The sequence below is a fragment of the Lutra lutra genome, chromosome 4 (genome assembly GCF_902655055.1).
Source record: "Lutra lutra chromosome 4, mLutLut1.2, whole genome shotgun sequence".
Lineage (NCBI taxonomy): Eukaryota > Metazoa > Chordata > Mammalia > Carnivora > Mustelidae > Lutra > Lutra lutra.
Genome location: NC_062281.1, coordinates 100,238,204 through 100,251,054, shown reverse-complemented (window position 1 = coordinate 100,251,054; position 12,851 = coordinate 100,238,204). Strand labels below are relative to the sequence as shown.

General features: G+C 40.8%; 1 protein-coding gene across 5 annotated transcripts in view; it reads left to right on the top strand.

The window, feature by feature from the left end:
- Positions 1-12,851, top strand: part of LRIG2 (leucine rich repeats and immunoglobulin like domains 2) — a 68,003-nt gene extending 55,152 nt beyond the window's left edge. For 3 of the 5 annotated variants that reach the window (XM_047726843.1, XM_047726846.1, XM_047726847.1), the window contains exons 13-18: positions 2,112-2,432; positions 3,682-3,963; positions 5,763-6,212; positions 7,248-7,412; positions 9,035-9,325; positions 11,254-12,851. In XM_047726843.1, the coding sequence (XP_047582799.1) occupies positions 2,112-2,432; positions 3,682-3,963; positions 5,763-6,212; positions 7,248-7,412; positions 9,035-9,325; positions 11,254-11,480 (1,736 nt within the window). In that variant the 3' untranslated portion in view covers positions 11,481-12,851. The remainder of the gene's footprint in view (positions 1-2,111; positions 2,433-3,681; positions 3,964-5,762; positions 6,213-7,247; positions 7,413-9,034; positions 9,326-11,253) is intronic. The other 2 variants (XM_047726845.1, XM_047726844.1) reach the window with 2 other exon arrangements.

The window sequence follows — 12,851 nt, the reverse complement described above, 5'->3', positions numbered from 1 at the left end:
GAGAGGCAGGCACGGGTAGGGGGAAGCAGGCTCCCTGCTGAACAGAGAGCCTGATGCGGGGTTCGATCCCAGGACCCCGGGATCATGACCTGAGCCGAAGGCAGAGCCTTTAACCCACTGAGCCACCCAGGTGCCCCAGGTTGTTAACCTTTAATATAAATATCCAGTAGTAAGATTCCTGAATCAAAAATGATTTTTTTTAAAGTAGATCTTAAAAAGTACTACCAGCTGTTTTCCAGAAAGAGAGCACTTGTTTATGTTGTCACCAGCAATGTGTGAATGTAGTTTCACATTGTTTCTATTTTTTTTTTTTTAAGATTTTATTTATTTACTTGACAGAGAGAGATCACAAGTAGACAGAGAGGCAGGCAGAGAGAGAGAGAGAGAGAGGGAAGCAGGCTCCCTGCTCAGCAGAGAGCCTGATGCGGGACTTGATCCCAGGACCCTGAGATCATGACCTGAGCTGAAGGCAGCGGCTTAACCCACTGAGCCACCCAGGCGCCCCACATTGTTTCTATTTTTGATGCAGTTTCTTAAGACTAAAGTGGTGGCAGGGTTTTAGAGTTTTTTGGGGGGAAGAAGGACAACCATGTAAAAGTTGTCATGATTCCAGAGGCGCCTGGGTGGTTCAGTGGGTTAAAGCCTCTGCCTTCGGCTCTGGTCATGATCTCAGGGTCCTGGGATCGAGCCCCGCACCGGGCTCTCTGCTTGGCAGAGAGCCTGCTTCCCCCCACTCTCTGCCTGCCTCTCTGCCTACTTGTGATCTCTGTCAAATAAATAAATAAAATCTTAAAAAAAAAAAAAGTTGTCATGATTCCAGTACTCATAATTTGAAGTATGTATCTATATTGTTCTTTCTCAACTTGGGCATTTTTCCTTTACACTTGAATTTCCCTTATTTTATTTTATTATTATTATTAAAGATTTTATTTATTTATTGACAGACAGGGATCACAAGTAGGCAGAGAGCCAGGCAGAGAGAGAGAGAGAGGGAGGAGGAAGCAGGCTCCCCCCTGAGCAGAGATCCTGATGCAGGGCTCGATCCCAGGACCCTGAGATCATGACCCGAGCTGAAGGCAGAGGCTTTAACCCACTGAGCCACCCAGGTGCCCCTTAAATTTCCTTTAAAGTAGAATAACTGATTCCTAGCTTTAGGCACTAGAACTTTTACATCAGCGTAGTTGTCTTGCATGTCACTGATATCTGAATATTTAGATACCCATATATTGCCAGATCTATTTTTATAATCTACTTAAAAGATACTTAGAACACTTGGAAGCTCAGGCCCACAAAATACTTATGTTGTTTTTTACATATTAACAATATACTATTACTTATGAATCTGTAATATATTAGCCATTCCTAAGCCTATTTGGAATTTCTCACTATCTGAAGGAGAGTTATGCATACGTGATGTATGTTCCAATAATGCTTAATTTTTTAAAAAAGATTTTATTCAGAGAGAGTGTGTAGGGGAAGGAGCAGAGGGAGAGAGACAGGCAGACTCCCTTATGAGCGTAGCCCTTAATGTGGGGCCTGATCTCAGGACCCCGGGATCATGACCTGAGCTGAAACCAAGAGTCAGACACTTAACCAGCTGAGCCACCCACGTGCTCACAAATAATGTTTTATTAATAGGTACACACTGTAAAATGTAATTTGTAATCCCCATTTTCTTTATTGACAAGGAAAAGATAATGGGTCTTATATATATGTTTATATAGGTAACCTCTACATATTCACAAGAGCTAACAGGATTAGAACTTGTCTTGAGATTTGAATTTAGGTTTTTCTTTTTTCCTAGTAACTGGTAGTACTTAAATACATTCTAAGTGTAAGTGGTCATGAGTGATAGTAGAAAGTATGCTAAACCCTGAAGTCTGAAAACCTGGGTTCCCCATCCAGGCTTTGTCTCTGAACAAGTTGTTTGACCCTCTGGGCCTCATTTCCCACATCTTTGAACAGAAGGGAATTGGATTCTAGCCCTGTAGTCTCTTGTCAATCTTAATATGCCATTTTGTAAACAGAACAAGTAATTTTATGTTATTTGTTTCAAAATGTGTAGAATTAAAAATGAGTGACTTGGCTCCTGCCCCATTTTTTTCTCTTAGATGATTTTCTCAAGCCACAGATAAAAATGCATCCTGAAAATACAGTTGCTCTAAGAGGCATGAATGTGACTCTGACATGCACCGCAGTGAGCAGCAGTGACTCACCCATGTCTACCGTGTGGCGCAAAGACAGTGAAATCCTGAATGACATCGATGTTGAGAATTTTGTTCGTTATCAGCAGCAAGCTGGAGAAGCTCTAGAATATACGAGTGTCTTACATCTTTTCAATGTGAATTTCACAGATGAAGGAAGATATCAGTGTATCGTTACTAATCACTTTGGATCTAATTATTCTCAAAAAGCCAAACTGACTGTGAATGGTAAGGACTTCTTGTCCCTGATGGTTCTACAGTTAGAAGGATTTTTCATGTTCAATTTTTGAACCACTTGGACAAGAGAATGAGGCTAAACCTGACATTTGAGGGGAGATTATAGTGTTTTGTATTAATTAAGGTTGTGCTAATACGTAGACTGGGTTACCATTTTGTCCAGTTATGTCCCTAATTGGTCCTTGGTTGGAAGCGAGGGGGGAAGTTCTCTCCCCGGGAGATAGGCTGCTTTTCTTGTTGTTTCTGCTTTTGAAAAAATTCTTTTGAAATTCTCTGTTCTTTCTAGAACCATAATTCTGTTCTGAAAACTGAAATGTATTCCTGCCACTGTTCACAGGACTTTATAATAACGCAGTATTTAGGACATTTCTGGGTGCAATGATTGTTATCATGGTCTAAATGTAGTCATACAGAATCATTTTTTATTTTTATTTTTATTTTTATTTTTATTTTTATTTTTATTTTTTTAAGATTTTATTTATTTATTTGACAGAGAACACAAGTAGGCAGAGAGGCAGGCAGAGAGAGAGGAGGAAGCAGGCTCCCTGCTGAGCAGAGAGCCCGATTCGGGGCTCGATCCCAGGACCCTGAGATCATGACCTGAGCCGAAGGCAGTGGCTTTAACCCACTGAGCCACCCAGGTGCCCCAAGAATCATTTTTTAAATTAATGCTCTTCTTCACTGTGGCTGTAAAAAAAGAACTTCTCCAAAACAGATTGATTAATCAGTCACCTATTGGATTGAATCACTAAAACAGTTTAGGTTTTGTGCAACCAAAGGACATACTTGTGTCTTACTTCAGTGTTGTTTTATGAAATTTTTGAAGGCATACATTTTTTGGTATAAATTTTTTTAACATGCATTTGCCATGTCAGCTTTGTAGATGTTAGCTTGGAGAGCACCGTTTAGTCTCTTAAGTAAGGGAGTCATAATAAATGTATGGAGTTCTGAAAGGTTTGTGGCCTTCTGCCTTTCCTGTCCCCATCAGAGAGATCAGGTACTAGATGTGTCATGCATTCTAGAAGAATCTATTCATCACTGTACTCTAAGTATTCTGAGGTTCGAAGAGAAAAGATGGCCTCTGCCAATCAGAGAGCATGCCTTCTGAAAGAAATAGAATATTACAAGTTGGTACTTTGTGTGTGTGTGTGTGTGTGTGTGTGTGTGTGTGTGTGTGTGTATTCATGTTCCCACCACCACCACTCCACCCACTTTGTCTTGGTAATCTTTCTTGAAACAGAGATGCCATCTTTCCTGAAGACTCCAATGGATCTCACTATCCGCACTGGTGCCATGGCCAGATTAGAGTGTGCTGCAGAGGGGCACCCTGCACCTCAGATTTCTTGGCAGAAAGATGGTGGCACCGACTTTCCTGCAGCTCGAGAAAGACGCATGCATGTCATGCCTGAGGATGATGTCTTCTTCATTGCCAATGTGAAAATAGAAGACATGGGAGTCTATAGCTGCATGGCACAAAATATAGCTGGAGGCCTCTCAGCAAATGCCTCTCTCACAGTATTAGGTATGTGTACTGCCCCATGGGTCCTTGGTTTGGATGGAGCCTTTATATTTAAGGGTCTCCTCTGGTCTTAATGGCAAAGAAGATCCAACTTTGAGATTTTAATAGTGATCCTTATATCTTGGTCACCGTGTTTTGCCAATACATGGCTGGGTCATGTCAGCCTAGGATATTAGTGGATCAGAGAACTGAAATCTGCAGAAGCAGTGAGGGCAGAATTAGAGATCTTCCTCACATGAATTGAAAATTCAAATCCCCGTATCCTGTTACCTTGCCCTCTGGAGGTTTCTAATTCATACATGTTTTTTCTAGTATTCACCAGTGGGTTTGCAGTTGTTTTATACTGCTTCACAGGCCACTCAAGACAATTTGTTTCTCCTCTAACTCATTTTTGAAAAAAAATTTAATGCATAAAAATTACCATCTTTTGTTTAGATTTCCTGTTCTCCTTCTAGTGTACGCCTCTTGATTCTATGTTATGGTAAAATAAAATGTCTTTTCCCTAAGTTCCTCTGACAAGCCTATTTTTTTTTTTCTTATGAGAATACTTTTCTTCATACTCAACCCAAAGGCAGATTCTGCTTTCTAGTTCTCTGTTTTCCCTAGATGTTAGGTTTTTTATTTTTTTTAATGGATTTTATTTATTTATTTGACAGAGATCACAAGTAGGCAGAGAGGCAGGGAGAGAGAGAGGAGGAAGCAGGCTCCCTGGTGAGCAGAGAGCCCGATGCGGGACCCTATCCCAGGACCCTGGGATCATGACCTGAGCCTAAGGCAGAGGCTTTAACCCGCTGAGCCACCAGGCATCCCTGATGTTAGGTTTTTTAAAAGTTTGTTGGTTTGTGTTATTTCACAAATCAGAAAAATAAGTATATTGTTTTAAAAATTTAGGATATATAGAAAATTAGAAAAAAGGAAAGTCACTAAAACACTGTTAAAGATTTTGGCATATGCTGGACTTTTTAAAAAACACATTTTCATGAAGTTACGTACCTACTTTTTTCCTCTCAAATACTGTATCACAAGGGTTACTCTGTCATTAAGTCTTCAAAAAATATGTATTTGTACTGTGGTTTATTTAACAACCTTTCCTATTAGATTTAAAGATCTTTTCCTTTATTTTTAAAAATTACAACTAATTTCATAATAAACCTATTCATGTAGGTTTATCATGTCTTTTTGACTTCCTTGCGTAGGATAGCTTGCCTAAGGTAGAATTAGTAAGATAAGATTTTTGAGGCTTTTGCTTTTCTGAGCACTAACTTCTAATCTTCCCATGAGTATATGAAAGTGCTTACTTTTTTTTTTTTTTTAAGATTTTTTAATTTATTCATTTGATAGAGATCTCAATAGGCAGAGAGGCAGGCAGAGAGAGAGAGGAAGGGAAGCAGGCTCCCCGCCGAGCAGAGAGCCTGACGTGGGGCTCGATCCCAGGACCCTGGGATCATGACCTGAGCCGAAGGCAGAAGCTTTAACCCACTGAGCCACCCAGACGCCCCTACTTTTTTTTTTTTTTTTTTTAGATTTATTTATTTATCCTAGGGGGTGAGAGAGGGAGAGGGAGAGAGAGAATCTGAAGCAGACTGCATGCTGAATGTGGAGCCCGACGCAGGGCTTGATCCCAGGATCTATAGATTATGACCTGAGCTGAAATCAAGAGTTGGCTGCTTATTAACCCACTGAGCCACCCAGGCGCCCCTGAAATTGCTTACTTATTGCATCATTACTTCATTCATCTAATTCAGTAGGATTTAAGAAATTAAAATTGTTTAACATGATTTTTTATACAATCTTTCTGCTAGAGACACCCTCATTTATCAGACCCCTGGAGGATAAGACAGTAACCCGAGGTGAGACTGCAGTATTACAGTGCATAGCTGGAGGGAGTCCTGCCCCTCGTCTCAACTGGACCAAAGATGACGGGCCACTGCTGGTGACAGAACGGCACTTCTTTGCGGCGTCCAACCAGCTTCTCATCATTGTCGATGCTGGCCTGGAAGATGCTGGGAAATACACCTGCATTATGTCTAACACCCTTGGGACAGAACGTGGTCACATTTACCTAAATGTCATTTCATCTCCCAATTGTGACTCTTCCCAGAGTAGCATTGGGCATGAAGATGATGGCTGGACCACAGTTGGCATTGTCATCATTGTTGTGGTCTGCTGTGTTGTGGGCACCTCTTTGATCTGGGTCATTGTTATTTACCACATGAGAAGGAAGAATGAAGACTACAGTATCACAAACACAGGTGAGTGGTACCCAGTTGATACCTACAGCTTATACTTGAGTCAGGAATGTAGTATACAATTTATTATAAAATAGAAAAAGCTATGGAGCTTTGATCCTTTATGTATGGTAGAAGGAAGAGTTTTTTTGTTAAAATGTCCAACTCCGTTGAAATAATGGAATGTCGCCAATGGAATTTTTTTTTTTTTTTTTAAGATTTTATGTATTTATTTGACAGAGATCACAAGTAGGCAGAGAGGCAGGCTGGGGTGGGGGGGGGGGTGTTTGGGAAGGAGGCTCCCTGCTGAGCAGAGAGCCCAATGCAGGGCTCAATCCCAGGGTCCTGGGATCATGACCTGAGCTGAAGGCAGAGGCATAACCCACTGAGCCACCCAGGCACCTCTCCAATGAATAATTTTAAGAATTTTTAGGGGCGCCTGGGTGGCTCAGTGGGTTAAAGCCTCTGCCTTCAGCTCAGGTCATGATCCCAGAGTCCTGGGATCGAGCCCCACATCGGGCTCTCTGCTCGGCAGGGAGCCCGCTTCCTCCTCTCTCTCTCTGCCTGCCTCGCTGCTTATCTGTGATCTCTATCTGTCAAATAAAAAAAAAAAAATCTTTAGAATGAAAAAAAAAAAAAAAAAGAATTTTTAGACAGTTCCCCCAAACTTTGCTCTTATAAACACGTTACAGGTGCACCTTCTTTCTTTAATACTTAAGCCTCATTTCCGTCGAAGCTTCTCTGTGGGTGAAGAGTGGAGCCCTTCTGACTGGGATCGGCTTTTCACACCCCTTCCCCGAAATCCTGAAAGAGAAGAGGCTCAGTCAGACAGTGAAAGTACGCCTATGTATTAGATTTTAGACTTTAGGATTTGCCTCTTTTAGTAATACTTTTAAAATGAATCTTTGAAAAGAATTTTAGCAAGAAAGAGTTTTGGGGGAAAATCCTAAGGCCTGTTCCTAGTTAGATAACATTTTCCTGGCCAGTGGGTATATCAAAGTGGAGCACATTTGCACTATAGTCTTCTGAGTGTTGCCTAATGTTATTTGAAAGTTACAGATGTCTCTTTTACAGAGGAGCTTAATCTGCCTGCAGACATTCCCAGCTATTTGTCTTCCCAAGGAACACTGTCAGAGCCGCAGGAAGGCTACAGCAACTCTGAGGCAGGCAGTCATCAGCAACTTATGCCTCCTGCCAATGGATATTTACACAAAGGCACTGATGGTACTGACTCTTTGTTGTATATGCTTACAATTTTGACCTATTTTGTTGAGTTTGTCAACGTATAGTTTTCCCATTAACCTGACACAACATTTTAAAGTAAGATACTCAGTGAAAACATTTGACTGCATGAGAAATAGGATGGATGGAAATTGACTGAAATCGTACCAGAGAAGAAAATCATCTGACAGAAGAAACATATCCCAAAACAAGGGATTGGCATACCCAGCAAAGTCTCCCAAACCAAAGTATTATTATGAGAAGGAGGTGCTCTAGAAACTTTTTTGAGGTGTCTTATCTTTTTAAGGCATGAGCATTCTTCAGACCATATTCAGGGGAGGTTTGTGTCTCCTGCTGACAGGTTGATAGTTGCTGAAGTTCAAAGGGCAGTGATGATTCTCAGCATATGTTGGAGAAATCAGAGAGATACAAGATGTTCCCTAATTAACTTGGCTTCTCAGTACTACTACTCTTCTCCACTCCCCCCTTCTCTCAGGGAGCGACAGAACTCAGGGAGGTGAATTAAGGGATAGAAGAATTGGGTTTGATTCCTAGTTCCTTTTTTCCGGCTCTCGGACCATGAACAAGTTACTGACATCTGAGCTTTAACTTTCTCATTTTTAAAGTAAAGAAGCGATATTTTATAAAGCACTTCCCTCAGGATTCTCACAGATCCTTTCAACAAATAGCTGTAGTCCTTCCAGCACTGTACAAATGAAAAGCCTTTTCTGTTCATATGGAGATTTTTTTAGGCTGAACGTTAACAGAATTTATCGGTTTCATCACTAAATTGGATTTTATTTTGGCTTTCCATGGAAAGAGGGGTACTTCTAACATTTAAAAGAATCTTTAAATGCCTCTGCTCTTTGAAATTGATGGGAAATAACACTGCTTTCTGGGCCAAACTAACTTCCAGTTATAACACTGTTGCTTGATCAGGAAGTTACTTGCTCTTTATTTCTCACTTTCTTTTTTCTCTTTGAACAGTTTTCAAAGCACATAACAGTCTGGGGAGCTCATTATTAAACTTTACCCCTGACACGCACATGTGTCAGACAGGACTCTTGACCATCAGAGGCTTTCTCTAGGGGTACTTTAAGCCATGAGTGTTGCTTAATTCCTCGACTCATGAAAGTAATGCAGGCTTTATGAAGTGAAGTCCTCCCAAGTCCTTGTTCTCTGCTTTAGTTCGCTTCAGCCAGACATGTGTCTTGTAGCACAGTGCAGCCGCATCTTCGTTCCCTTGAATTGGCTATCACCTTATCCAGGCTGGACAGAAGTGGTTTACTGTAGCGTTCAAGAGCATGGGCTCAGGAGCCAGAGTGCCCAAGTTTAGATTTCAGCCCTGTGTTGTAGCAGTGTTTTGGAGCAAGTTCCCTCATGTCTCTGTGTTGTAGTTACCCCCTCTGTAAAATGGGGGTAATAATAGTAACCACCTCATAGGGATGCCGTGAGGATTAAATTAGTTAATGCACAGAAGGACCTTGAGACTTTACCTGGTGTATCAAATAAGTGCTCAGTCAGTGCCAGCTGCGGTGAAAATGGGGATGGCTGCTGGTGCAGAAAACTGGTGATTGGCAAAGCTGACTCCTTAACTGAAGGATTCTTTCCTGTGTCGTCATCAGGTGGTCCTGGTACCCGGGTTATTTGCTCAGATTGTTATGACAATGCCAACATCTACTCCAGGACCCGAGAATACTGTCCGTACACGTATATTGCTGAGGAAGATGTTCTAGATCAGACACTGTCCAGCCTCATGGTCCAGATGCCCAAAGAGACGTATTTGGCACATCCTCCCCCAGATGCCCCTACCTTGGAGAGCCTGGTGTCATCAGCAGACAAAGAGATGGCTACCTTTCCCACCAACCATGAGAGGATAAATGAGAAGAAACTTCCCTCCACACAGATGAACAGTGGTAAAGGACACAGTCTTTTTTGTTTACTTTGTTTTTACTCTCACCTACTTGATTTTTCCTTCTGTCATATAAGTAGCACTCTGATTTGACAGGAAGCAAACAAATTGGAATAATAGAGTAATTAGCTACAGCTAGCTGGTATAAACTAGGGCCAGAGATTTTCAGAGATTAGAATTAGAGATGTCTGCATCAGTAGGATGGAAACAGCTTCTGTGGGAGTATCAAGATCACACTTCTAAAAATTCAGAAGCTATATTAGAAAAAGCTTTAAAAAAGTTTCAAATAGGTTTAATTTTTTCTTCCATCTTTATTTAAATAATGAAGATTGGAAATGCTGAGGATATAATTTGGTGGAGATTTTTCCTGAGATTTAAAAATGATTTGGTTGCTGTTCTGGAGGGTAAATACTGAATGACAGTATCACTTAGCCAGTGTTTGATTTCGTCTGTGAGGCCTTATGATCAGGTCCCAAAGTGGGGAAGCAGTTGTGGGATGACCCAGGAAAAGAAACACATGTCACATTGTGCAGAGAAGGCATTTGGTAACAACTTGGTCAGTAAAGCAGAACTCTTTCTAGACCATGAAGGGCACTGCTGAGCATGTCTTTCTGACCATCCAGGTTTTTCATCAGCTGTCACCCTTTTTGTCAGCACAGGAAATTGGGTGGGGCTGAGGCCTGCAGGTGCTTCCAGGGGTGCTTCTGGTAGGAGGGAATGATCTGACTTGGGACTTTTAAGATGTGTTCTGTTGTTCTTAATCCAGAGACCAACTCCAAAGATTTCCAAAGACGGTACAAGTCAGAGAAAAGTGTACTGTCACTCACTGAAGCTAGTCTCTTGGCTTTAAAGTTCATTGTCCATGAAAGAAGGGCACCAACACTAATTCCGTGTTCCCATGTCCTAAAAGAGTTACAAACCTAAAAAGGCTTTAAGTAGAACGAAAAATGCAGTGCACCTTTTTCTTCATTTTGGAGAGGTCTTAATTGTTACCTTGGTCCGTGAGTGAGGAGATCAGCAAATGAGTGCTTTGGTGCATTGCTCATTCCTACCTGGGGCGCTCTCACTCCTTGCTATTCATAGTGTGGTCTCCGCTTCAGCATTACCTAGAGCTTGTTAGAAATGCAGACCAAGGTTCCCACCCCGGACCCAGTGAACCAGAGTCTTTATTTTAACAAGATCCCTAGGTTATTTGTATGCACGTCAGAGCTTAAGAAACCCTGCCTTAGCTTACTTTAACGCATGGGTTTTGTTTTTATTCCTGAGTGTTTGTTTCCAGAACGTTTGCCTGACTTTTTCCAAAATGTATCCCCATAAAGTTAATATAGCTTTCAGCAAATATTCTTTGGGGAAAGAGCTCACCACTGCAGTAAGTAAGGTGAATGAGAGATGTATATCTTTGAAACCAAAGTATAATAATCTGATTTAAAATTGCTGCTTTTCATTATTATTTTATTGTTAGGATTACTGGCATGCTAGAAGCTGGAGGGAAATGGTTTATTTTTAAAACAATTTTTTTTAACATGCTCATTTGTTATTTAAAGATGTAATGGCTGTGTTAAATCAGTGATTTTTGTATCATATGCAACTTTCACTACAGTAGGGATACTATTTTAGTCTGTTTCCATGTGTCTAAAGAATTGTATTTTTTAATTTTTGTAGCAGCAGAAGCACTAATCGTAGATGAAAGCAGAGGACATATCATATGATTTCAGTAAATAATCGGTTAAGCTTGTTGAAAGACCATGGTTCTAGTTTCTATTTTGTTTTCTTTTGTTAACTGTTGCTAAGAAGATGACAAGTGTACATTTGCTCTCAATGTCCTTATTGGAATACTGGGTATCTTTATTTCTGGGAGAATTTGGATAAAAGAAAATACAACCATTCATTTTGAACTTCCATTCGCCACTGATTGTTGTCTTTTGTTTTCAGAAACGTTGCCGCAGCCTCTGTGGAACATAAGCAAAGAGCTAGGCCTGCCTCATCCTCCCTTTTCGCAGCAGCCAGTCCTTGAGCCACCACAAGTCCATCAAAATGAGGGTCTGGCAGAGAGTGGCCCAGACTGTTCCGCCTCCCCCGCGCCTTGTCACAGGTTGCACGACCACGCTTTTGATTTTAGGAGGACTCAGAACATTCAAGATGGTAGTGAGGGCACATGAAACTCACTCCAGAAGGAGATGTGGGCAGAGACTCAAGTTACTTCATTTTGTATTTATTACTACCTCAGAGTTCAGAAGAAACCCCAAAGTCAGCATTTGCTTTACCCTGTCTGCAATTACATCTGACCCCACCGAGGTGCGCCAGGCATTTCTTTGGGCTTATTCCTGATGAAGAAGGGGAAACGGCTGACAGAAATGGGTACATCTAATAAAACCTGTGCAACACGGGCAGAGGAAAATACAGGACAAACGTGCTTGCTGATGGTTCCACGGGGATGTGCCCAGCTGTGCACTGCCTGTTAGGGAGAGTCTCATTGCTGCTTAACGTGCTGGATTGTCTCAACCTGCAGAATGATTCTGAGAAAACATCACTGTTCTGGTGTGTCTTCCAGGAACAGAAATAACTTTGGAGCCCTCTGGGAAGTGTGTCTGGGATTCTTCAGTGGTTTTAAGCATCTAGTTGAGACCAGGGCTTTGATATTCAAGGTCTTTGACAAGAATCCCAGGCTTGACCAATTGTTACCACATCAAAGGGTTTTGTATTCTTGTGAATCTTTTTTTTTTTTTTTGGTCCCTATCACCCAGGGATCTCATTGTAAATATATGTGCATTTATAAGTAATTTTTGTATTCATTGACCATATGTGTTGGCTGCATTGTAAATATTTTTGATATGCCAGAATTATATATAATATCCAGTTAATAATATTGACAGCACCGTCTCAGACCACAGATTTTGTATGACTTGGTTTAGTGAACCTAAAAACTTTGTTTGAAGTTTTAAAAATATGTTTGTTAAGAAGTATATGTATAGAGGCAGGGAACCTAGTGATTGCATACACACAAACACAGTCTTGGTATAATTAGCTACTTTACTCAGACCTAAAAGTTCATACGTCTAATTGTTTGCTGTCTGTTTACAAGTGCCAGGTAGTATTACCTTTCTCTAGCATAAAAAGACTCAAAAGACTAGCAGTCAGTCTTATCATAGTCATGTGCAGACAAAGGAAAATTTCTTTTGGGAATATCTTCTTTCAGCAAAGTATTTAGGTGATGAGGAAACCAAAGATTGCTTCTTTTCTGTTTTTTGTTTTGTTTGTTTGTTTTTTAATATCTCTTCTGCCAATACACAGTGTATCTTAAGGGAAGAGTGCTTTTGGGAATAAGTTGAATGTGCACAAATTCTTACAAAGCTTTAGAGTGTTTTCCTTGTTTTATACAAGGAAAGATTATTTAAGCCAAAAAGTTCTCTTGAATTTTTTTTTTTTTAAGATTTTATTTATTTATTTGACAGACAGAGATCACAAGTAGGCAGAGAGGCAGGCAGAGAGAGAGAGAGAAGATGAAGCAGGCTCCCTGCGGAGCAGACAGC